This window comes from Nansenia antarctica (assembly GCF_963989245.1).
Source record: "Nansenia antarctica genome assembly, chromosome: 4".
NCBI classification, from domain to species: Eukaryota; Metazoa; Chordata; class Actinopteri; order Argentiniformes; family Microstomatidae; genus Nansenia; species Nansenia antarctica.
Window position 1 is genome coordinate 54241077 of NC_137689.1, and position 27164 is coordinate 54268240.

At 46.2% G+C, this 27164-nt stretch overlaps 1 protein-coding gene across 1 annotated transcript; it reads left to right on the forward strand.

Annotated features, from left to right (window-relative positions):
* Positions 1 to 990: 990 nt before the first annotated feature.
* Positions 991 to 27164, forward strand: prrc2b (proline-rich coiled-coil 2B). Its single transcript, XM_080530287.1, has 32 exons — positions 991 to 1124; positions 3652 to 3829; positions 4072 to 4249; positions 4986 to 5088; positions 5371 to 5434; positions 5680 to 5823; positions 6030 to 6358; positions 6647 to 6768; positions 7037 to 7200; positions 7638 to 7725; positions 7872 to 8034; positions 10346 to 10712; positions 10921 to 11108; positions 11668 to 11893; positions 12075 to 12285; positions 12545 to 14737; positions 15000 to 15190; positions 15411 to 15526; positions 15697 to 15838; positions 16828 to 16904; positions 17137 to 17424; positions 17534 to 17635; positions 17825 to 18017; positions 19807 to 19904; positions 20069 to 20196; positions 20367 to 20607; positions 20997 to 21164; positions 21737 to 21775; positions 22328 to 22407; positions 23082 to 23163; positions 23714 to 23914; positions 24413 to 27164. Exons 2-32 carry the CDS (start codon positions 3715 to 3717, stop codon positions 24584 to 24586), a joined length of 6975 nt encoding a protein of 2324 aa, XP_080386413.1. The 5' UTR covers positions 991 to 1124; positions 3652 to 3714; the 3' UTR covers positions 24587 to 27164.

Genomic DNA, 27164 nt, shown 5'->3' on the forward strand with positions numbered 1-27164 from the left:
ACACACACACACAAAGTGAACCCATCCATGTTAATAGATACCCCTAGTAAGCAGGAGCAGCTGCCTGTAGGCGTGTAGTAATGGATTTGGTTGCACCCTTAGTTAATGTGATTACCCAGCTCATTGTCTGCCTCTCTCTTCCTCCCCTCCTGTCACTCACCACCTCCATTTTAAATACATGTATTCTGCTGCCCCCTGGAGGCGGACTGTTACTGCTGCCATCAGGTTTGCTATTATTTACCAAGACAGACAGTGATGAAAATGCATGTGATCATGTGATACAGAGCTGGCTGTAGCACTTTGTTTCCTGCTCTGAACTTGATAGGAGTGCCATAGCAACCAAGCGTATGGCTCCTGTCATTGGTGGAGCACAGCATTGGTATTGCATTCTCATTGCTCTTCATAAGAAAGTATATTTCACTCAATCAAGACCTTTTGCACAGAAGAGTTATTTATTATTTAGACATGTTCTAGACATTTTCACATGCAATACAATAAATTCTCCCAATTAGTGCCAAATCATACAAAATAAATGACCTGTATAGAAGATGTATTGAAAATACATTTTGGCTGTAAAAATACATTTAGGCTGTAAAATACCGTACATCTGGTTGACTATGCAAAGGCAGTGCTGCTGTTGAATATTTATCATGGGGATACATCACCACCTTCAAGTTGTAGTGCAATTTGTGGAATGTGTTGTCACTTGTCAGTGCAGCATAGTGGGGAGCTATTTACCGACATAGGCTTACAGCAATGAAGATAAGACAAAACAACCATCAACTTAAAGAGAAATATAAAGACAGGTAGGTTTGATATTTTTTATTATAAACACAGCATATTTTTGAGATGGAGACCGACCACGGCTAAAATGCAATGTTCTAAAAAGGACACTGTGGGTCGCTGTTTGATTTCTAACGTCATATCCGTGTGCAGCCACAGCAAAGTCGACGAAAGCGACGACTTTCATTTTCAGGCCGGTAAGGTCCCCCAGCAACAACACAAGTACACGGGAAAAATAGTTCAAGACGGCAGCACAATCGCCATCCATCTATTGTTGAAACGTAATCTATTGGAAATAAATCAACGTTACTGATCAGAAGAAATATTAAGACGTTCAATCGGTGAGTTATTGATGTGTTTCGTGTGCTGTGTGAACGATTTGACAAGGTCTCCTTCGACTGCCCAGTTGTATTGTTGCTTTGTTCTGGGCAGCAGCCATTTTTAATCGCCTTGTCCTATATATTCATCGCCTTCTTCCTTGGTCCTGAAATCTGGAAACCTGCTCGAATACATTTCTCGAACTTCAACCAATTCGTCTACGACACTATAACGTGAAAGGCAAGGGTTTATAGCGTCACGGTATTTCATAAGACCCTCTCTGAAATGTTTAATTTTCTGCGGTTTGTTTTTGGAATTCCAGATAGGAACCTCAGCTGATCGGCCGTCTCGCTAGCGGCAGTTAGCTTGACAGCTAATCGTTTCTGGTGACATTACTGTTGGGTTTATGTGTGAGTGTTTATACTCAAACACTCCTCAAGCACAGGCGGGTTTGATCTGTGAACTAGAGTTCATGCATAACGTAGTTTTTTTTCTGAAGGCGGTTAGACCTAAACAACGCAATGTTTACATTCCCTTTGATGCTGATGGATGATCCCGGGGCTGGGAGGAGGACAGACCAGGTTAAGGGCTCAACAATATTTGGATTTTGAGTGTGGCTCAATGTCCCATTTGAGCTATTTTGTTGAAAGACATGAACCCAAGAGGCGTTTTTTAGGCTACCAGCTAGCAACAACTCATCACAGACGTCGGCAGAAAATGGCTAGCTTAGATGGGCTCCAGAGCCATTTTTAGACGGGCCTTTCTTGGTAGTTTCGCTGTCTGTTAGTGGATGTACCTGGCGACGGGAAAGTTGTTCTTTAAAATTTGGTCAGGGCCAATTTGTTTGCTGTCGTATTATTGAATAGCATACAGGGTCTGTTGTCTTAAATAATGTGTTGATTCTAGCGGCTAACATTTGTCTAGCTGTGTGTGTTGTATGTGCCACCGGGCGCGTTTTAGCTCTTCTTGCGCAACTGAACTTGGCTAGCTGGGATAGACGTCAATGCTTTTAGCATTTTCCTTGCTAAGGTTATAGCTAGCTATATAAATATTGAGCTAACTCGAAGTAGCAAATGCTTCTGAAGCATCTGGTATTCTGCTTTTTGACTTGAGATGGCGAGGAAGTGTAGCGGGTTGCTTATTGTAATGTCAGTGCATTGACGCAACTAGTCCCAGTCACACTTGACGTTTGCGATCCTGTGATTGAAGGGAATCACTCTGGCATGATGATGGCACGGGATCCATTTTAAAGGGTCTTCATTTTGCACACAGACAAGAAAGCTACATACGACGTGAGGTTGGCTGGAAACGGACCATCTCTCTGCACTCCCCATCAAGCCATAGGCTGACCCACTTCTGATCCCATGATGTTACAAAATCAGATTCATGTGTTTGCTGACTAGATTTTGGTTCATGCATGCCTTTTGTCAGGCAGTCTTTCAGTATCAAGTATTTCACAAACCTTTACACAAGAGATAGATTAGTTTAATAAATTAGAGGCAATAATTATGTGTCGTAGTTGATTCAATGAAATCTAAGGTATCATGATTGTGTTCGTGATCTCTATCAAACAGATGTAGTCTTTTATCCAACTGTTCTAGTATTTGAAATGCAATCTCAAGAACACGCTAATATGTGTGCAGGTGACAAGGGCCAGGGAGTGAATTGATTGTTTACCCTGTGATCTGTGGGTGTTGTCATGCAGATTGGAAGCCTCTTCAATGAACTGAACATCTGGTGGCTTGTGACCCTGCCTTAGATTCCATCATCAAGGGACTTGTAGTAACATATATTGGCATTTACATTTTTTGTTAGCCTAGGCTTCACTCTTCCATCTCTCAGACCAGTGATCTTGTAGGAAAGGATGATGATGATTTTAAAGAGCCTAATTGGTCAAATTGGCCCGTACTCTCCTCTATTGGCCCAGCTGTAATCGTTCAGTTTTACCACTGTTCACCACTAGATGACTGGCAGTCTCCCATACTACCGTAATAGTTGCCTTCATCTATGTGCAGTCTTTGATGTCTTGTGCGTTTGAACTGTCGAAGTGGTGGATGGCATCCTTTTCTAGCCATTTGTTATGGCTGTTAAAACTCCTTTTAGTTTTAAGTAGTTGTGTATGTCTTCGTGAGTGAGGAATGATGGCATCCTGACTATATTTCATCCCCTCCAAGTGTCAGTTGCATGGGCTTTGCTTTGCTGCTAGCATTTTTATTTATTTTTGTTATTGTTTAGATTAGCCTACCGGTACATGCTTTTTTTAATAATGAAGCCGAGTGTCAGTCTCCTTCCTGTCAATGTTTGTCTTTGCCTGATGTAGCAAGCAGTCTCGCTGAGGAGATTGAGAATTTAGAATCTGTACCGGTTGTTGGATTTGGTTAAGCATCTGACGTTGATGCTCCTCTCGACATTGCATTTTGGAATTTCAATTAAGATTGGCATGTTGAAATTTCCGTCTGACTGTAGATTGAACAGCAAGGCATTGTTCGCCCCTAGACTGGAGTGGTTTTGTGGGCTAAAACTATTTTCCCCTCTTCTTCTCTCCCACAGAAAAAGCAGGCACACAGGAAGAGGCGCATAGAAGATTTCCATACTCGATGACATTACATCGCAATGTCCGATCGTTTGGGGCAAATAACCAAGTCCAAGGATGGGAAAAGCAAGTATTCCTCACTCAGCCTATTTGACAAGTACAAGGGAAAGTCTATAGAAACTCAGAAAACCACAGGTAAGCAGAAATCTATATTTTTAATTTGCTGCACAAGTAAAGTGATGCATGTTTCATCATTGTGTTCAACTCACATTTGAGCAAGAACTGACTACTGTGGTATGAATAAAAATCCTCCAACATCAGTCTCTCTGTCCCTCATGTCAATATATTTTCTCCCCCTACTGTCTTCCCCTCTCTCCCCCCCTACCATCCCTCTCTCCCTATTACTCTCTCTGTTTCCTCCCCTCCCTCTCTCCCAGCAGTTCCGCGACATGGCTTACAGAGTCTTGGCAAAGTGGCCGCAGCCCGGCGCATGCCCCCACCAGCTCACCTGCCGAGCTTGAAGTCAGAGAACAAAGGAAACGATCCCAACGTGATTATCGTGCCCAAAGACGGAACAGGATGGGCAAACAAGCAGGAACAACCCGATCAAAAGAGGTGTGGGACTGACAGACAAACAAACAGACAGACAGAGGGAGGAAGGGTACAGGGAAATGTGGTTAGACTTTTGAGTTGATATGCTCACTTTGCTGCAGTATGTTGTGTGCAGGTGTGCTATTAAGTGTGTTTGGATACCTTCAATCACTGAGACCCAGGTGCAGCAGCAGGGGGAGTGTGTGAGTGTGTGAGTGTGTGAGTGTGTGCCTAGCTAAGATGACACTAGCGAGACAGGCTTGAAAGGTGTTTGTGTTTGTGTTCAAGGTTACCTAGTGGTATAGGCATTAGAGCTGTATGTGTGGGAGTTGAGTGGCGGGACATGACCACTCTCTCTGTTGTATGTGTGGGAGGCCTTGGGAACAGGAGAGAGAGGCTTGTGTGTTTCAGTATGTCTGTGTGAGTGGGTGAAAGAATGAGAACAGGAAGACGGGGAGATGGCTGTAAGAACACTCAACATACAGCGGTAGTGGAACCAGCAGTCAGGATGCTAATTTATCACTCATGTACAGTAGCATAGCAACCACATTCACATGTGATGTACTGCCATTTGAATCGAAATAATAGAAAACAATTCCCAGTTGAAGATGCCTTCAAGTCTAGGATTTGCTTTAACCTCGGTCTGATAAACTGACCCCATATGCATTCAGCCCGTCTGTGATTCAAGTGGTGTTGCCTGTCTATATTCGCTAAGCGGAAAGTGACATATTTTCTCTCATTATTTTCCCTCCATCCTCAGTTCCATTGCATCAACAGCACAGCTGCCGGAGTTGCAGCCGCAGCTGGCTTTACAGAAATCTGTCTCCAATCTCCAGAAACCCCCACCGGTAGCCAGCCAGGAGGTGGGGTGGAATTTTAGTTTTTTGTCTTAACGTTTCATTTGGTATTGTGATGTTATATTATTTAGTTCTTAGTCAAATTCTCATGTACTTCTGGATCTGATGGGGACCAGAAGGCAGAGATATGTTGCAGAGGCGTACGTAGCTATAGTTCAGATGAAACTATATTAGATGATGCAAAACAAAAGTTGAAGTGATGTTCATCTATTGTCATCCTGTTGTTACACGTTGGAACAGTTATTTTTCTCTATCGATCTAATTTCCTGTCTTCCCTCGTCTCCTCAGAGCACAAACACAGGTGGACCAAAGCAATGGGCCCAGCTAAATGGAAAGGCAGTAGAACTAGGTGGTGAGTTGGCCATCATTCATTGTCACAAGTAAAAGAAACTCCTACACATTTTAATCCCTCTGGTACCACAGTGAATGGATATGTCTGGTGTTAATTTACTCAAGGCTGCGTCTTCATTTCCATCTCCTCACAACTCGTTATAAAAACTCTTCAGTCTCCAGCAGCCGTGGCTTCTGTCTGTTTACTCTGTGTTCCGTCTCACACCCGTGTGCCTCTCCTGTTTCCATGGCGACCACACCGTACAGGTTTAAGGGCCTCAAACCGACTGCAGCCCTTCTCTCACGAGGAATTTCCGACACTGAAGGCAGCCGGGGAACAGGACAAGGTCTGCAAGGAAAGAAGCGCCTTCGATCCGTCGTATGGGCCCGGACCAAGCCTCCGCCCGCAGAGTGAGTCTCACAACACCTCCCTTCCTGTCTTGAATATGCCCTCTTCCTGTCAAATGAGGCTAATGGACACAGCTGTGATGGGGTAGAAATCTACCAACTGTCATATTTTTTTTTGCTGTCCACTGAAGACTTAAGTTTTGAAGCCTTATGTTGTAGCTGTGAGACTTTGTTGTTTTGTTAATCTCGTTTCACTCTCCCCGCTCTAGATGTGACGAGCTGGCGGGAGGGTGGTGGGAGGAACCTTCAGCCGTCATCCTTGCCGTCCACCCTGCCCCCTGACCCTGAGGGCAAGGCCATCGGCATGGTCGAGACAGGCAGCCCCCTTCCTTCTCTTCCCCCCTCTACCTCCTCCGTCTCCTCCATCCCCCTCTCCGTCCCCATCACTCCCACCGCCATCTCTGCCCCTGCCCCTCCACCTCTGGAGCCCTCCCTCCGCCCCGCCCAGCCCCTCCGCAGGCCAGCTGCACCCTCGGTCCTGCATCACCAGCTCCACCATGCCCCCACCACCACCTACCATGACATGCTGCCGGCCTTCGTAAGTACTGCACATGCTCGTGTTTATACACGCTACTTTTCTCTCTCTCTCTCTCTCTCTCTCTCTCTCTCTCTCTCTCTCTCTCTCTCTCTCTCTCTCTCTCTCTCTCTCTCTCTCTCCCTCTCCCTCTCTCACACACACACACTTTTCCTCACACAAACAAACAAACTCACCACCGGCCTGAACACACATCTCCCTACCACATTTCTCCCTGCTAAAGAAACTGAATTGGATATATGGATGGATATCTCTCCTTTGACAGCAATGCTGTTGTGGTTGTGTTCTCAGATGTGCTCCAAAGAGACTCGTGATGCCCCTGGCTCAGCTGAGCATGTGCCTGCTACTGTGGTGGCTCCGGTCCGCTTTGACAACAGGCCCAGCGTCAAACACCCCAACCAAGAGCCTGTGAAGTAAGTACTCCACCATATCCAGTCCTTGTCTGGGAGTGAGAGTGAGTCATCTCACTTCCATTAGATCTCCAGGTTTTTTTCTCCCTCCATCCTGAGCTCTGGAAATGTATTTTAATTTCATGTAACAATGGAACTCCCATTTTACCCGCTCAACAATTTGAAGTTTTCATTCAATGTTAGTCATACATGTCAATGCATGTCATACAGAATGTCATTGTCAATCCTAAAAATGGTCACTTAACCATTCCATTTCCTTTCCTCCCCGCAGCGGTGAGGTGAGAAGAGAGAACCGCTTCATACGTGGGCCTGCTCGCCCCTCCTCCCGCCCCATCCGTCGCCCTGGCGACAGACCCCCCCGCCCTGCCATCATCAACCCAGAGGACCTGAAGGATCTGGACGAGCTTGACCATGACTGCGAGGATGGATGGGCAGGTGAGGGCTTTAATTAATTAATTAATTAATTTATATTTGTGTGTTTTTATTACATGTTTTATATTTTAAAGGCAAGAGCAAATACCAGGCAATAAACAATCAAAGAGGATTCACAAGGAACAGATTTTTAGAGAACAAACTAAAGATAGAAGAGGTAGAGGAGGGGAGGAAAAGAGAAATAATAATTAAAACTACAAATGATGCATAATACATAGGAATCAATGTCGTGTAATACATTAGGGGTCTCTTTTTGGTATCATGTTAAGGCTACGATTTACTGGCTGCCTGGGCATTCTTACATCACATAATACATGTGGCAAATGGTGTCACTAAGGAAATAGTCCTAAGGTTGGTTTGCAGTGAAGTTAAGATTGTTTGCATTGCATATTGAATTTTGTTATCTTAACTTTATTGACTATACTTGCCCCTTCCTCCAGGTCTCCATGAAGAAGTGGATTACGGCGAGAAACTGAAATTCAGTGATGATGAAGACGAGCACTCTGCTGCTGACAAGAACAAGTTGTGGTGAGAGATGTCCTTGTTTGTCTGTGTTAGGGTTAGGTCAGGCTCGGTCATGCAAGCTCTTGTTATCTTGTCTGTAAGTGAATTCTGCTGTGAGAAGAGAAAGTGGCGGGGTTGTAGCATTAACTCATTGTCTGTGTCTGTCTCAGGGCTGAATGGGAGAAGCACCGCCAGCGTGAGCGGCAGTTGTCCCTCAGCTCAGGAGAGGGTGTGTACCCTCAGGAGGTGGCAGAGGAGGAGGGCTACCCCTGCTATCAGGACCAGCTGGCCACCAGGAAGACCAATGGCAGGTTCCCCCATGCAGAAGCCCAGGTAACACCACCATGAACACCATACCGGGGTCCCCACCATCCCAGTGGGCTGGTAGCCTTCTGATAGCCTTCTCTCCTCGTATTCTATCCTTAACACCACTCATCTCCAAGGAGATGACACAATTGTATTGTCCAGTAAATGTAAATGTTGTATTAGTGGTCATGATGGGAAAGAAACAATGAGATGAAGCAAGTGGTGAGTTGATGGCTGGAAGATATTATTAGTAAACATGTCTTTACTGTTTCACCTGTCAATGGTCACGAAGGAGAGAAAGCAAATGTTGTCTTTAGACAAGGCCTTTCATTATTTATTTTTACCTGAGTTCAAGTGAGAACAACTTTAACCTCTGAGGACATAACTCATAACAAAAAAATCACGACTGACTTAGAAGTAACACAGTAAAGCACAGAGGGCACAGAGAGAGGCGGTCGTTGTAATACTGACATCTCTTTAGGCTACTCTAGTTGTTTATGCAGATAGAGATGTTTATTTGGATGTGGAGAAGCAGTGAATCGTGTGTCCTCAATCTCAATCTAGTGTATATACAGAAGTCATATGGTGCTTTTCCACTGTCACTTTTCACACTGGTGCTTGCCCCCCCCCCCTTCCCCTCCTCAGACTGTTGTGTTTCCATCTCAGAGAACAGCCCAAAAAAGCTCAAGGCTATGGACCCAAGGTCCTACCCTGACATGGGATGGGCTTTAGGGCAGGGGTCGGCAATTAGGTTTGGCCTCGGGCCCAAAACATTTTTAGCCACTAGATGGCGGGCCCGAACATAATCAAAGGCTAATTTAAGTAATTGATTGTTTAAAAATGTGACGCGTTCTCATGCTTTGACTTTTCTTTCGAAAAATTTACACATCGCTAGTCAACTAACACAGCTTGTTTTGTGAGCCTGCTAACAATGTAAAGTAGTCTTATAGTTAACTAGGTAGCAGTCCAATCCATTGCATTGCAGTATTTTGGCTTGACTAGCGAGTTTGTGTTGTGATTCTCAACAACGTTGAAACGTAGTTTCACCCTTTTCCATAGTTTTAAATAATAAATATGTGGACTGACGATGTATCGCAGCCTAACTTATTCTAATAATTATTTAACATAGTTTTATTCTGAATGATTCCCCCCTCCTCCCAGACAAGGTCACATTATTTATTATTCGATTGGTTGTTTGCGTGTCGGGTGAAGTTAGCTAAACATTTAACCTGCTAGCTAGCAAGAGAAACATAATGTCACTCTCCAAAGGTCTAAAGAGAAAAGTTGACGGTGAAAACAGGGCATTTAAAGAGGAATGGACAGCGAACTATACGTTTATCCTACCTGGTTTCATCAATGCAAAGCCGTTGTGAGACTCACAATGTTCCCTTTCTATACATGCGAGTCGTCCTTTTCGTCAATGAATGTGATAAAAACGCACGAGAGGAATCGATTGATGCATACAAATAAAAATAAACTGCCTGCGGATTAAAGGGACGTCAATATCACCAGATATCAAGCAAATAGTGACCGATGGGACATGCCACTTTTCACATTAAGTGAGTACCAAGCCTGTCGTTATTGTATTTAATAACCTAATTGTATTTTGTATATTTTGAATGAATGGCTTATGGCTCATTGTACTTATTATCCCTAATAGCGCGTTTGCTCTGTCGTTTCAGGAGCATAGGCCTACCACCACTTTTTCGCCGATTTTGTTGTCAATGTTTTTCAGAAAATTAAACAGAATTTGCTTTGTTACTGTTCATACGTGTGTTGCAGTCACATACGTAAACATTACGTTTGAATGATTTAATGAGCTGATGTTATTTTTTTCAAACCACACACCGCATGTTGGCTATTTCAGCACCATGCCTTGTCCACCTACTTATGATTCACTCTGAGGGGTTCAGGGTCAGTGCGCTTCGGTGCACCCCGCTGCCTGATTGTCTGTCCCTGTGTCATTCACTCTCAACATGAATAAAAGTACAATAAGCATTATTCAGGTGGAGGTAGATTCTCTATTCGGACATTATAGGCGCGGTGTGGGACTGTCGGTCCGATATTGTAAAAAAAAAAAAAAAAAGTGGATTCTCTAAATAATTTGCTGGGCCAAATATTATTGGTGACGGGCCAGCAATGGCCCACTGGCCGCCTATTGCCGACCCCTGCTTTAGGGCATAGTTTGCTCTTCCCTGCTCTCTTTAAGTGTTCAGAATCACCCAGAGGTTGGGGGTCCCCAGTGGGACCTGGTCTCTAGTGGAAAAGTGCCAAAAATAGCCATGGAGATATACCCCTGAATCCACTGACACCCCTACCCCTCCTCTGCCATGTCCAGGCCCAGCAGAAGAGCCCTGGGCTGGTCATTGCCCACCAGGGCGAGCCCCTGGACGACCAGGAAGAACACCAGCGCCAGGCCCAGGGCCAAGGCCCCCCACGTGCCAAGTTTGTCTCGCCTGAGCTCTCCGAGGCTGTGGAGAGGGCCCGGAGGCGCAGAGAGGAGGAGGAGAGGCGCGGCCGTGAGGAGAGGCTGGCAGCCTGCGCAGAGAAACTCAAGAAGTTGGACGAGAAGTTTGGAAAGACCGAGAGGCAGGCGGCGAGGCCGGAGGATGTAGGGACGGATTCGGAGAGCAAGGATCCGTCCCTGTCCCCAGGAAGGGAGCAGAGTAAAGGACAAACAGAGAACTGGCAGTACGCAACGAAAGGTAACACCAAATTACAAAATGTTTGATTTTATTACCTTCATACATTTATTCAGGTTCACCAGTATAGTATGGGACATTGAAGAGTAATAACTAACTACCCCATGTTTAAATTAGAAAATTGGACAAAAACATGGTTATCTGTGTACCGTGGTTAGCTATGTACAAAAGTATACACTTTGTCATCTCCTTTCTCTCTCCTCGTCCCCAGACTCAGGTGATAATCCCCAGGAGCACTCCCCAGGTCAGGAGTACAGAGAGGAGTCTTCCTCTGGCTTCACCCCCACCTACCGCAGCGAAGACGACTGCTCCGCCGAGCCAACCTCCCCCCTGGCTGACTACGCCCGCCACCCCCCCAAGCCCCTCCCGCCACGCTTCCAAAAGCAGCACCAGCAGCAGGTGAGAGCTAACCGCTACAACCATCTGACACCACAGGCCCTCTTTAATGTCCTAATCCTGTGTAATCCCGTGTGGGATTAGCGTACATGGCCAGTTAGAGTTCACAACGGCAGGTGTTTTCCGTATCGACGGTCTCCACCTACCCTGACATGAAAGGTAAAGGCATTATGTTGGCCGCCAAAGGGCTTTTGTTGGTGGTGGTGGGTGCACGTTGTGAGCGTTCGTATCTTTCAGATCGTCCCACCTTCGATAAGTACTTGAAAATATCCAAATCTGCCATTAGGATATGCTTGAAACTCAGGAAACACATAATCCTACCATATACTTTATAATGTCCAAATTGCATGACACGGTCACAGAACAATGAAATTAGTTCTCTGGTCATCTTTGTGCTAGCACTGGGTACACAGTAATAAACAAGCAACAAAGAATGCTGCATATAGCATACTAATTCCAATAGTGTTCTTTCCCACTTCACTTGGACCACTCAAATTTGTGTGCGAAATATCATTACTGTCAGTGGGTGTACTCTCTGACCTTGTCCTCTCCCTCCTCACAGGAGCAGGTGTATAAGATGCAGCACTGGCAGCAGCAGCAGCAGCAGCAGCCGCCGTCCGGCCACCCTGCTCCGCCCTCAGGCTCCTCCCACCCCCAGAGAGGGTACTACCCCCCACACGTGCTGGGGTTCGACCCCCGCTGGATGATGATGCCCCCCTTCATGGACCCCCGCATGGCCCAGGGCCGCTCTCCTGTGGACTACTACCCCAGCCCTGTCCACTCTTCCGGTGAGCGTTCGGAAAAAGGAATAAATGGAATTGTTGTGTTTTCAAGGCATGCCAGGATGTGCTGTTTGTACAGAGAATTACTTACTTTTAAAGCTATAATATGTGTGGACCTCATGATGGCCATTCTGATAACGGACTGATTTTACATCTCACCACTCACTCTCTCTCTCTCCCCCCCTAGGAATGATGAAACCGATGATGCAGCAGGACCACCTGAACAGCCCTGGTTCAGCCTCTGACGAGGGCTGCCATCCCAGCATGCACCAGGAGCGCAGGGCTCCCTCGACTGAACCCTACCCAGTGTGGAGCCAAGATGGCTACCCTCCTCGCAGTTTCACCCCTCCCTACCAGAGACAACAGGAGAACTCAGACAGGAGCCAACCAGACGACAGGTTAGTGATGAGTAATGAAGCCTAAGCAGTGTGGGATTTTGTGTATGCCTCCTAAAATTTGATTGCTTGAAATAGGTGTTATTTATACACATCTTCATCTCCCTCAAACATGCTTACCCACTGTGTATTCTGGTCTTGATTATAGTTTTTAAGAACCATTTTCATTTTTTTGTCGTAACTAGCACACAATATTACACTTTTGAATTGTGATTAAGATCAAATTATTGCTAAACCTTGTCTATTATGTTTTCTCACACAGGAGTGAGAGAGTCTGCTCCCAGCAGGACTCGTATGAAGAGAGGGCCAGCGAGTGCCTGGACAACCCCTCAGACGAGCTCACCCACCAGGGCTACCACCACCAGAGCAGAGGCCTCGTGCCAGACCGGGACCAGGACCAGGGCCTGCTCGCCACCGCACCAAGCCGCTCCCAGCAGCACCACGCAGCAGACGGTGACTACAGCCTCAAACACGACCCTAAAGACCGGCATCTGAAGGACAGCACAGAGCCCAGAGATGAGGTTTTTGACGGCTCCAAGGACAAGAGCTTCGACTCTGACATCTGGAGAAGAGACGGGGGACAGAAGAAGGAAGGTAGCGGAGGTGGACTGGGTCAGGGACAGTGGTCAGACCCAGGGTCCAACTCCAGCAGCAGCAGTGTGAGCCAGCCTTCCGAGACCGGTGGGAGAACCCTGACCCGCAGAACCGGCCCCATCAAGAAACCTGTGCTCAAGGCCCTCAAAGTGGAGGACAAGGAGAACGAGAAGCCCAAAGTGGAACCCGAGGAGAAGACCGTCCCCTACCGCCTGGAGAAGGAGGTCCTCACCAACGTGTATGACCTGAAGAAAGACAACCAGCCAATCAGTAACAGACGTTCTGCCTCTCCTGCCATGGAGAAGCAGCCGGAGGAGAAGCAACACCAACCCCCCCCCGCACCTGCAAAGGTAGAGAGGCCTGCCAGTAACCTGAGCGAGGACTCACCCAAGGAGAGTGGCTGGGACAGTGGGAAGAGCCAGTCCTCTAGAGACAGCCAGGAAGGCAGGGAGCCCCAGGCCCCCAGACGGAACAACTGGATCTTCATCGACGAGGAGCAGGCCTTCGCCGGAGCCAGGGGAACGGGTAGAGGTCGAAGCCGGGGAGGCTTCAGGGAGTTCAGCTCCAGAGGAGAGAGAGGAGGAGGAGGTGGTGGAGGGCGAGGAGGCAGAGGAGGAGAGAACCCCAGGGGAAGCTACAACAACAATAACAACACCGGCAGTAACAGTGGAGGAGCCCAGAGGCCTGGGAGGGGCCGAGGGCCACCCAGGGACTTTGTTAAGATAGAGGACATCCAGAGGGGCAAGCCTCGGAGGCGCAACGTCAGCGAGACGCTCAGCGAGGCCTCAGAGTACGAGGAGCTGCCCAAACGGCGACGCCAAAAGGGCTCCGAGAACGGAGAGGGTGGTGGCAGCGGTGGCAGCTATCCAGACTCTGGAGAGACCAGGAGGGCAGACAGGGATTCGTGGAGGTCCAACAAGGTGTACACGGAGGACCAAGCAGCAAGCGACGCCCGTGACAAGGCCCAGGCCAGCAGCAGAGGGTTCATAGGCGGCAGCAGCAGCAGCGGGCGCTCACTACCTCCCAGGCTCAATACCAACACCAACACCAACCCCAGCGGAGGAGGAGGATACAGCCGTGGCTTCGGAGGCTCCAGAGATATCTCCACATGGAGGGGCAGAGGGACTCAGTTCAGCAGCAGCAGCGGTGGTGGGCCCATGCAGGAAAACGGCTACGGCCCAGGAACCGAGACGTACTCCCGGAGACCCCCCGCAGAGCGTGAGCCCCTCAAATACACCCCCAAGTTCACCGGCTCCTTCATGGAGAACGGTGCTGAAGATCGCGGAGGAGAGGGCGAGTACTACCTGGACAACGACAACCCCGTTGGACAGCCACTGAGGAGGCGACGCCCACCACGCCAGGACAAGCCCCCGCGTTTCCGCCGACTACGCCAAGAGACTACGCCAGGGTCAGGCCAGTGGACTAGCGACGAGTACATCAACGGAGGGGACTTCGCCAACCCCTGGCCGGGGCGCCCTAAGGGCAGCGGGGAGGATGCCTGGCCCAGCGGACACCACTCCGGAGGGGGGAGGGGGCCTGGCCAGCACGGCCAGGCAGAGGACTGGGAGACCGGCTCAGAGAACAGCGACTTCAACGATTGGAGGGAGAAACGTGGAGGGGGAGGTGCTCAGCAGGGCCACAGTGGAGACATACCGTCTGACTCTGGTCACAGTGAGCCAGGGTCCAGAGAAAAGCGGGAGCTCTCCAAACGGAGCTTCTCCAGCCAGCGCCCTCTGGTGGACAGGCAGAACAGGAAGGGAGAGCCAGCCTTACTGGAGGGAAACAAGATGACACGGTCTGCAGATAATGCCAACAGGGGCAATGGTGGCTGGCAGAACGGAGGGGCTCCCAACTGTAAGAGGTGAGTGGTCTCACCGGTAACCTAGATCTGCTAAGTGACCTGCTTCTGTCAGTCTAGTTTTTCTAATTGAAAACATCCTTTAAATAGCTTTTTCGGTAGGGTAGTTTAAATGTTTGGTAGGAAAGAAAGCTTTCATCGTCATCCTCATTTATTATAATGTTGTACTCTGATCGGTAAAAAATAGTAAAACATTTTCATTACTGTCAGGTTAAGTGAATTGTATTAATAACTACTCACCGTCTCTGTCCGTTCTGGCCAGCAGGAGTCCAGAGGAGTCCGGCGCAGGCCTGGGTTCAAGTCCAGTCTACGGCGTGGATCAGTCTGAGGAGGGTCACCACCAGAGAGACCCCAACGAGTCATCAGGGAAGAAGCTGGACAAGGAGCTGAAGCCTGGATCTGTGAAGGGAGACATGGGTGAACCTCTGTCTCAGTACGACCTCAACAACTACCCTAGTAAGTCAGGCGCACACAAACCTTGTTGAAGTTCTGTTTTATTCCAGAAAATGGCTATGTGCATTTCTTCAAATGCCCAATTTATTATGATTATTTTCCTCAATGCGTGATGGGTTTTAGATTATCCTTCCATACATACCGTTGCTTGCGTATGCACTACATTATGTTGTTTTACACACGTCATTGTGTTGTTTTGTAATGCCTTGTTGTACTCCTCAAGTCGAGGGTGATGCTGGAGGCCCCATTCCCAGCCCGGATGGCTACCAGGACGCCATGTCCAAAAAACAGCGCCGCCCACAGGAGGATGAGAGGAGGAGGAAGGAACAGGGCGCTCCGGTAAGTCTGAGCGAATAGTCAAGACTGTGGCCCCTCATATTCACCTTTTCAGATCGATTTAATGCAACATAGTAGTATCACAATTTGTACCGTCTTAAGTAACACAAGATGGTCTTTAAGTAAATAAATGATCTAGCTGAACGTGAATATTTTGTCCCTTGCTATTGTAGGTACCGGTAAAGAACAGAACCATCGCCTCCAAGATGCCTCCACGCTTTGCCAAGAAGCAGGGCTGCATTGGTATGGAGCAGCCAGAGGAGGCACTCTCTGCCAACAACCTGGGCACTGAGATCTGGGAAACCAACAGCTCAGGTAGGAGGACCACGGACAGACACCCTCATATTCCACCACATTTCAGTCATCTGTGTTGTTGTAGGAATATACGACTAACAATGTCTATGTGATAGGGTTGGTCAGTTTTACGGGTTAAACCATAAACCGCGGTTTGTCAATACAGTCGTGAAAGTCATAAATTGATATAAAGAACGCCTAGAGTGTTGTCCAGCACCACTAGAGTGTTTGTCCAGCACCACTAGAGTGTTTGTCCAGCACCTCTGTCTGGTTGAAGATGCTTTGAAAGGGATGACAGAACATTTCTGTTAATATCATTTGTCAAATAAATAACCTGTTCAAAAACATGTCGCATGACAGCTTCTCCTCAGAACGGAGAATTAGAAAGAGATATGGCGAGGGCAAGCGAGTTGGTTCCTAAAACCTAAAAAAAATAAAGCAACTGCTGCAATTTGGAAGCATTTCTGGTTCCGGCCAAATGACGAGGGCGAGAAATGTATGTCATATCTGTCCACTATTATTTTTTTGTTTTTTTGCCAGCTGTATTTGCACTCAAGCTTTATATTTGTAACTTTATAGATGTTGTTAATATTGTTAACGTTTGCTATTCTGTTTCTGATGTTGTTCAGAGAATAAAACTGGAACATGCATCACATTTTTGTCATTGTGTGAAAATAATAATGATAGTCATGATAGCGTAAACCAAGGTTTAATTTGGAGACTGTTTAACGGTTTAAGAATGTTTATACCGCCCAACCCTACTATGTGATGCCTCTTATCTTCTGAGGAATAAAATAGCAATATTCTTTGTCAGCTGTTTTGAACAGGATCTGACTCACCTGTAATCAGATGTGTTGTTATGCTGCTCCAGTGATTTTATAACCCAGACGGTGACACTGTATTCATCATTGATTAAGTAGTTATCTCTCTTTGTCCTGCTCCTGTGACTACTTTGAATGTGTGTAAAATCTCTCTTCATTGTTCTAAGTTTGAACCCTTGTTCCCCTCAGCTCTGTCAGTGCAGTCGTCAGGAGGAGACTCGTGGACCAAGCAGGTCTCCTACACAGGGAGCGAGCCCAACTCTGAGGTACCACCCAGCTTCCCCATAGCTCTGCACACCCCATTCTCATCACATGTTCTAGACATTATTATATGAAAGTAGCTGCTAAGGTGTGAATAGGTATTGCTTGAACTCGACCACATCCAGAAGGGCTGTAGAATCACAACCTTTCTCTCATTAGAAATGATCTCTCTCAAAATAGTCAATGTCATGAGTTCAAACCCTAATTCCCCAACCTCTCCTTTCTCTCTGTCCACAGGACTCTGACGCTGGGCCAGAGCATAGCAAGGAGCAGCACAAGCCCGGTCCCATCGGTAACGAGCGTTCTCTGAAACACCGCAAAGGCTCAGAGGGTATCGAGCGCCTCGAGGGTGGGCCCATCACCCCCGTCAACGGTGTAGACCTCCACGTGGACGCCGTCCTCCCTGTGCCGCCCATTGAGTTTGGTGTGAGTGCCAAGGACTCTGACTTCAACCTGCCTCCCGGCTCCAACCCAGTGCCTGTGTCCAACCCCGTCACCAAGCTCCAGGACGCCCTCGCCAGCAACGTGAGTAGATGGGGTGGTAAGGGGGGGATTTTAGTGCATTTTGTGATCCTGGTTTTGTGTCTTGAGTGCTTTGAAAGTGTTAATAACGTCTGCCTCTTTGTCTCTACAGCCGGGCCTGAACCAGAGCATCCCCATGATGCGTAGTAACCACCTGCAGCCTGGTATGAACCTCAACCCCCTCTCCTTCCCCAGCGCAGACCTCACTCTCAAGGTACAGTCCACCCTCTTCTACCACACTGGTAATGTTAGAGTTCAGTCTAGCCGTAGCTAGGCTTCCATTACTATGCTGATTCACACATTTCCATACATGTTCTGTGACTGTAGTCAGACATATTTTGGAAGATGCCGTGAGGTATAACTGGCTACATACTGATCATGGCCATTGCCCCCCTCCCCCAAGATGGAGTCAGCGAGGAAAGCGTGGGAGAACTCCCAGTCCCTCCCCGAGCAGGGTTCTCCTGGCGGAGCAGCCTCTGGGGCTCAGCCTCCCTGCAGTGTGGGCTCCTCCAGCGGGGTCAGCTACAGCTCCTTTGGGGGGGTGTCCATGCCCCCCATGCCTGTGGCCTCAGTGGCACCTTCCATGTCCATGCAGGGTAAGATGACTTTGTGATATACACTTAAGAGTTATGGAACGAGAAGCCATGGTATATCGTGGATATTGGCACAGCTAGCGGGGTGGTTAGGCCAGGGCTCGACAGAGTGCGACTGTTTTGGTCGCATTTGCGAGTGAATATATTTCTGTGTGACTTGGAAATACATTCAATCGCACCATTGCGACTAAAAGACTGCTGAACTACTGTCATGCGCAGTCAAACTTATGTGTATCAGCGATGAGGGAATGAAAACAGTGAACAGAAAAGCGTGTCGCAGAAATGCTTCACGCGAGTCCTATATGCGCTTAAAATGCGCATAATGGGTATATGGGATACAGCTCTCATAGTTCGTAGCGCTGTGTTTTGCTAGCTGCTAGCTGCGTTTGCTTCCGGTTTCATTACAAAGAGGTTAACCCTATAATATACATATTATGTTATGTGCCTGACGTCTAACAACATTCAAATGACTCTAACTTCATATTTTTTCGGATTTCAATGTATGACACATCATTTGAAAGCTTATGATCCGTAGTTCCAATCCACAACACGTCACATTTGAAAGTGTTTATGTAATTTTTTTACATTTGAAAGTGTTTTGTTTATATATATTTATATGATACAATTTACCAGTCATATTCTGGAATGTGTCTAAATGTTAGAAAGTTCCATAAGTATAAGCAAAATAAAGTAACAGTTAAGGGCTCTGCACACAGCGTGCGATTTCTGTTGCGCGTCAACGTTCCATTTTGAAGTTTGAATGGAAGTCTATGAGAACATCGCATTTACCCACACACGGCCCCGATTTTAATCGCACGGCGAAAATTCGATTCCATTCATTTTGAATGGGAAAAGCACAAATTTGACAGTGCGACAAAACTCGCACGACGTGTGCTTTGTCCCATTCAAAATGAATGGAATCGAATGTTCGCCGTGCGATTAAAATCGGGGCCGTGTGTGGGTAAATGCGATGTTCTCATAGACTTCCATTCAAACTTCAAAATGGAACGTTGACGCCAACAGAAATCGCAGGCTGTGTGCAGAGCCCTTTAAATAAATAAATAATAAATAAATAAATAGTAGCATTAAAAAATAAAAACGTGAACCGTGGGCCAACTGAAATTAATATTCTTACTTCCCCTTTACATTGTGTGAGTCTCCATTTGTATTACGGCCAAGAGCCGGTTATAATCATTTTGATATGTTATGATTATGATAATTTGTTGTCGTTGTTGACGAAAATTGCAAAATGTTCATTGTGCTACTGAAATTCTTGGTGTGCTACTAAATGTTTCAACATGGTAGCACAGTGCTACCTGGGGAAAAGGTAAGCGTCAAGCCCTGGGTTAGGCACATTTATCTATCAATATTTCACAAAAGAAAGACTAGACTTTTATGAATGTATTTTAATGGAACTATGTTTTATTGCAAGTCTATTCTTCCGCTGAACAGTTGTTTATTGGTGGCTAAGCAACGGTAAGAATGTAACGTTGATAACAGTAATATATACAAACGCGGAGTAATATGAAAAGATGTGTCAACATTCCATTTAGCCGTGCGTAAATCATGGATATTGGCACGGCTGGAATGCAAACTGACCAATAGAGACAATGAACCAGATCTATCTGTGTGTTGCTTTGGTGGTGTCCATCAAATTATTTGTTCTCAATGGCAAACCTGGCTGAATCAATGTTAGGTGAAGCTAATAATGCAACATTGTCTTGTTGCATTCTCATTGGGGACACTTCTTCTCCTTTGGCTAATGTTGTTGTTTTTCTTTTTTTTTATGCAGGTAACCACATCCCCCCTCTGTATCTAGACGGTCATGTCTTTCCCAGCCAGCCTCGCCTGGTGCCGTCTAACATGGCCCAACAGCAGAGCTACCAGCAGGTACACACACACACACACACAATCCAATGAAACATATTGGGGTAGTTTGATGTGTCTATGTATACTAAATGAATTTCCACGCCAGTTGACATTGAAGGTAATCCAATCTGTATGTTTCCAACTATGTAATAACATGTTAGTATCGTGTGTCTGTTTGTGTTCAGGCTGCAGCAGCCCAGCAGATCCCCATCTCCCTGCACACGTCTCTGCAGGCCCAGGCTCAGCTTGGCCTCAGGGGGGGTCTCCCAGTCTCCCAGTCCCAGGAGATGTTCAACTCCATCCCCCCCTTCAGGTACACGGCACCACACTCCCCTTGGTTAGAGGATATATGCACAGACCATTGTTAGTAATTTATATTTAAAAAATATATCTATCTAAATGTCCCCCCCCCACCCCCAGGACCCATGAATACATGGTGTAATATGACCATAGGGCCTTCTAACACTAAACCTCTCTCCCCAGGTCCCAGGTGTACATGCACCCTAACCTGTCCCAGCAGAACCCCATGGTGCTGTCAGGTGGCGCCCCCCTGAAGGGGCCCTACTCTGCCTTCCCTGGCATGCAGCCCTCCGACATGGTCAAGTCCCAATCAGGGTCTCACTACCAGCCTATGAATGGCAGCCAGCCCCTGGTGTACGACCAGCAGATGAACCAGGGACCAGGCATGGGCTCCTCACAGCTCATGGACTCCCAGCTCATACAGGTCAGGGGAGATGTCAGTCAGTGGCACAATGGGGTAAGTTTGGAGATGGTATTTGATGTGTTGCTTCCTGTGACGTAAAGTTGTTAATTCAAGTGTTAATTTAAGTGTTTTCTTTCAGCGGCTTTTGTGACCTTTGTTAGTAGTCGGTTCATTGGTGCTATAGTGTTTAATTGATTGATGGTGTTTTGAATTTGTTTAGCTTCTGATGAACCCAAAGTTGGAACTTTGTTCTCACTCAATAGAATAGCTACTGTTGCAACAATGTAAGATTGGACCTTTAGAAAGTTCACTCGATGCATAGACATGCATTAACTTTATCTCTCTCTCTCTTTCCATCTCTTGTTTGCTCTCCTTTTGCTCCCTCCCTCCATTCCTCCCTCCCCCTGTAGGTGACGATGCCCCTGCCTGGCTCCCAGCTCCGCTACGGCTCAGCCCAGCAGCACCTGATCATGCCCCAGTCCATCCAGCTGCAGCAGGGTCAGAACCTGTCTGTAGGAGGTCCCCGCAGAATGCTCCCCCCTGGGTCTCAGCCCCCCGTCATGACGGGCAGCAGAGAGGTGAGATCCACACTGCTATCTTATCTATCTATCTGTCTTATCTATTTATCTATCAGACCAGAGTCAAACACTTGGCACATACATGTAGTTCATACTTTTGGAACTATTCCATTAGGCAACAGCTCACTATTTTAAAAGTTGTAAAACGTTGTACAATTTCCAGATGTATCTGACTCAGGTCTGATGAGGTTATTTCACGTGTGTACTTTCAGCCCACCCCAGATGATAAATGATAGTTTTAGCAATGGGAACTAAAGATGGACACCAATATCAATAATTTGATATGGTATCGATATTAGTTGATAATGCTATATCTCACATTCATATCTATCACTTAATTGTTATTTACACTATCCTGTAGCCCAAACAAATGGCGGGTGCAGGGTTGTGGTTTTCCCAACCAATGTTGTTTCCTCAACCAAAGTGGTTTTCCCAACCAATACATTGACATTGTATCAACTGATATCCATATAGTCTTTCTATATAAGTGCCCATCACTAATGGGAACATTCAAAGATAATATTTAAAGGGATAGTTCACCTAAATTACAAAATGACTTGAATGTTTTGCAGAATTTCCCAATGTCTACCGGTCCATATACTGCTTTCAAGGTAAGGAAACAAACACTGTTTGGAGAATTATGATCTAATTTAGTCACTTGGGTGAACTATCCCTCTGATGTCACACATGTAGTGGATTGCATTAATCTGCTAGGGGATTCTGATCCAGTGTAGAGGACTCTTATGGTCCTGTCCAGAAACAACCCCTTAGGCGATGCCTACTGCTTACTGTAGATGTGAAAGGACTGGATAGGGAAAGGCAAAATGGTACTAGCTCCACTTTGCCTCTTCTACCAATCTTACATCTGAAAAGCTAACAAGTGAGGAGGCAGTAAGAACTAGGGCAGTGAAGCTTAATCCTGGTCGCGGTGAGCGGCTGTGCTTATAGGCTTTTGTCCTACCTCAGCAGTGACACACCCGATTCAGCTTATCATGGTTATGAAGATCCGTTGATTAGTTCAATAAGATGTGAAAGCACTAGGCTGGGACAAAAACCTGGACCCACTGTGGTTCTCTAGGAGAGAGTATCACTGGCCTGTGGTTTGTTTGTGGTCGGGCCCCTGTAGGGGTTTCACATGTTAACCTGTGTATTCTGGTCCCCAGCCCTCTCAGATGGAGATGAAGGGTTTCCAGTTTGCTGACAAGCCCAACCATTCCCCTGGCATGCCCGGGGGATCCTACAGGTGAGGACAGATAGCAAATGTTAACTTTTAAATGTCTGACCAAAGTGTATATTCTCTCTAGGATCTATTTCTCTCTAGGATTAACATAGACCAGTGATTTTCTTTTAGACTTTTGAGGACACTGACTGCATATCCTATATGTTTGATCTTCTCCTAGTTCAGACAGGAGTCATGTCAGTTTTAACAATTTATTGCATACAAATGATAAAACGTTTAAGCCTGGTGTTTGGTACCTGTACTATATCAATGACAATAAAGACAATTCATTCATTCATTCATTGGGTGGAGTAAAACAAACACAACATACATAAGCAGACAATATGGCACCCATGACTCATCACGGTAGGTAGACTACATACAGTGCAGCCTAACAGATGGTGGGTGGGAGGACCACACAACTGACTTCCATAGCCAGTGCAACCAGTCAACTGTTGAATGCTGTGGAGGAATCGTGGACCCACTGGCCTGTCACGTGACAGACAGCTGCGACGTTGCCTCGGTGCCCTGGCTGAACTAACGCCATGATCCATTTTGTTCAGCCGTGCATTGTGCAATGAACATACACTGGTCATATGGGCATGCAAGTGTCCATAACAATGTATGTCCTTATAAGCTGATGGCGTCTGTGTCTTTCTGTTTTCTTTCTCTCTCTCTGTCACCTTCTCTTCCTTAAGGCCAGGGTCTGCCAGCCCCAGTGGGAAACCCTCTGGCCCCGGGGGCCCTGTGGGCCCTCTACCTGGACATTACACTCAACAGGTACGGCACACACACACACCTCATCAACATAACATCACAGAACATATAACAAAGGGGGAAAAAACATCAACATGCATAGCAACAAATAACAAAATAGAAGTCGGCAATGCTCACGGCCTCAGAGATCTGGGGTGGTTTGAGGCCCTGCTGTGTCTCCTCCACAGCAAGGTTATAGAAACCTCACACACTCAGCATTCTGCTGCTATGGTGATATTTTGCACCCTTGCTCTGATGAAGCAACCGAAAGCTTAGCTGCATAAATTGAAATATTCCATTGATCCTGTGTGTGGAGACGTTTTCATGCATAACATTGAGCATGAATATGACATGTCCAGCTTCCCTAGCTACTCACACAATGAAAACCTGCACAATGACGTCTCTGATGGCCATGTAGGATTTTAGTGATGAGTTATATAGAATCCAACATGATACTCAATGAGGAAAAATACCTAAAGTTTTTAACTAAGTAATGATTGTTAGTATGATAAACCGCATTGCCATGCTAATGCTGTGTGTTTCCTCCCCCCCCTCCCTCACCCCGGCCCCCCAGGTCCCCCCTCCCCAGGGCAGCATGGTGATGCACATGCGCCCCCCCACCACCGGCCCTTTTCCCACCCCCATCCAGAGGCCCGTCATGCAGGTCAACAAGACCGTCATCATCCGCTCCCCCCCCTATCCCAACCCCGGGCGCGAGCCCCACTCCACCCTCCCCTCGGCCCCCGAGCCCCCCAGCAAAGAGGATGGCATGAAGGTGAGCCACCCACTGTAAATATAGGTAATTTGATTTAATCCATTTCCTTTTTTGTTTTTAATATCTAATTCCAATCAAATGTATTACTTGTGACTGACAACTTTTTTTCCCACAGACTGATTGCTGTAGTTTATAGTTTATATTAGTTACATTAGTTATATTGTTGTGAATGAATTAATGTAATTTTTTTATGGGTTGATTTATATCAGCTTTTATGAGCTGAACTAACAATAAGACTTTGTATAGAAATAATGGGGCTATTTGGTATTGTGTACAAGAACATTATTAGTTGACATGTGTCAATTCTCTATCTTGTACAAGTGCTTGTAGCTAACAATGATGGCACCATGTTGAACTGGCTCTAAGTGTGTCCAATGATTCTATGCATGTAGAAATTGTGATAACCCTGCTTCCTTCCGTATTAGGAAAAACCATGACATCTTGGTCCATTTGAACACATCCCAAACATACTAAGTCTGTGTCTCTGCCACTGTTTAGACTAAAGCTCTTCGGGACGGGCGGCAGTTGGTGGGCGAGGGCAAGGTGCCACCGGGGGGCGTGACCATGACCAGCAAACTCCAGGAGCCCCTCCCCAACAGGCAGGGGGGCAAACCAGCGCGCACCGGAGCCATCAAACCCCACGCCGTCAAAGTGGAGGAGGGCAAGGCATAGCAACAGCAAGGGACCTTAAACCTCCTTCTACCTCCACCCATCCAGCCTGCCTCTGGAAGACACAACTGCCCCCCCACCACCCCCCCGGCCCACCTCTGAGCCCTCTGTTACCCCCTCCCCCCTCCCACGTAGGGCACCACACAGAGGGGCAGACAAGACAGACAGGCAGGCATGCTTACCTCCCGAACTGTCAGAAACCGGACACCGTAATTATTAAACACCAAGTATAGAGATATATAAATATATATAAATATATACATATATATACATAGACACCATAGTTTGGGACACTCTTCTTCTAAGCAGACTCTTCACGGTCCTCTTTATTTATTAACATTAATGTCCTTTTCGAGAGAAGAATAATGGTAGACAACAAAAAACAAAACAAACAAAAAAAAAATCTCTGTGTTCTCCATCCGTGTGAAAAAGGCCCCAGCCCGCTCCTGCAGATAGTTCATCCTTCACACACACATCCTTTTGCCAAACTATATTTACCTTTTTGGACTGTAGCTCTTTAGACAAGAAGAGAAGGCAGATACATGAGAGATGTCACCACGAGAAAGGCAGCAAAATCTGTAAAGGTGTTTTTAAAAGAACTGCAGAGAAGTGGCACCTTTTTGTCATGTTTTCTTTCCTTTCTACATTTTTGCTGGTAAACTTGGACTTTTAACCATCTTTTTTTTTTTTTTTTAGATAACCATTGCCTACTGGCTCTATTATTAAAGGACTCCTTTTACTCAATAAAAAAAAAATCCTTCAGACCCAAATTTGAGGACATCCTTGTGTGTAACCATGGGAAGGCATGGGCCGGAGTGTGTCCCTGTCACACACATACACACACACACACACACACCCTCCTGTGCTACTTCACACACGGCTCCTGAACTGTGACATGCTGCTTAGATCAGTAGCTACAAAATGTATCTGTTGTTATTTTTTATTTTTGTTTTATTTCTTTTGCTTTTGTTCTTGTCGCTCTTATCTCTTCCTCTCACTCTCTTTCTCCTGTATGTATTTTGTAAAACAGAAGCAGAAAGTTGGACATTTTTAAAGAATCATGTTGTTGCCTCGTTGGAAGCTTCCCTGGCGTTGATGCAGTGTGTGCATGTGATGTGCTGAGCGTGTGTAAACCCCACTGGGCCTCCGTCCCGGGGACCTGTAGCCACATTTCAAGACTGTAACATGGAATCAGTGGGCGTGTGCTGCTTGCCACAGTGCGAGTGGTTTTGATCACCACAAGCTGGCAAAATCTGTGGTTGTTCTTTAGTATTTTGGAAGGGGGGGGGGGTGGAGGGGCTGGGTGCAGGCTTCATTGACCATTACTGTAAGATCCTAATAGCTGATTGAAATGTTGCTTTTTCTATCGCTTTATTTCGGTTGTAATGAGTTGCTGCGATGAAATCTGAATCTAACAGGTGATGAAAAATAATGTCAAGTGATTTTGTATCCCCTCTCCCAGTCCCTAGGCCTAGTATTATTGCTTTTTCTCCCCTGGGCCCCTTGTAGCCCTATTCTCTGTATTTTGCCCTTTTAATACAACTCAATGGAAAGGTGGGGGGAGGGGGGGTGTTGTAAAGAAATGAGTAGACACACCTCTTGAAGAATATTCATTAGCTCCATGTATGGTATCAGAGGTGGCATTAGCAATAAATGCAGCCTAGCTATACTATACACAATCAGGGTCCAAATATCTATTTTTATGTTCTGATTAGTTGATGAAGGGGTCTTAGAATTGCTTGATGAATTGACGTACAGTACTATCTTTCTTAGGTTTCTTGTGAACGCTGCAGTTGCTTTGGGCTCAGAAGAAGGAAAATATTAACAGCATTTGTTTTTGTTTTAAAATGTGAAAAACTGTTGGCATCATCAGTGATTGATCGATATTTTTTCTTGTTTTTTTTTCCTTTTTATGGTCTGACCGACGGACGCTCATTTTGAAACTCATTTACTATGCCAATCATGTCATCATAACTGGTTATAAATGTTACTGCTTGTTATGACGCTCCATGACACTACATAATGTTCAGTCGACTCATCTTTATGGCAGTGTTTCACTGATATCTGTACAATGCATACCTACCTGTTTGGTTATATTCAGACTTTGGGTCAGTGTGGGGGGGAATGAGGCCTAAAACCTGCTTGATTTCTATATTGTATCACTAATAAAATGATAAATGTTTAAAAGGTCGCTATGGTGTTCTCACAGGGTGGACTGCTTTCACTTGTGGATTGGCTTATTGGACGTTGTGATGCCGGCTTTTTTGCCTCTCTTCCCTGCTTTTTTGCTGTGACAGGATCCATGTCAAGTTTTTGGACAGAGTCTGGAAGGTGTACACTGAAACTGCTTAAATATGCACACCTGAGATACAGAATTTTTTGTTGGTTTAAACCAGCTCTCGATTTCACTCTACTGTACCTACCTACACCAAGATATCGCCCTGATGCTTTTTTGGTACTTTTAAGATACATATTTCATTTTTGTTGAAGGACCAGTGCTCTCTGGAACTGACAGTCTTTATCCTACCTGATGTTTATCCTTTCAGATATTACCTTTCCTTGTTAAAAAGAGCTTATTGAG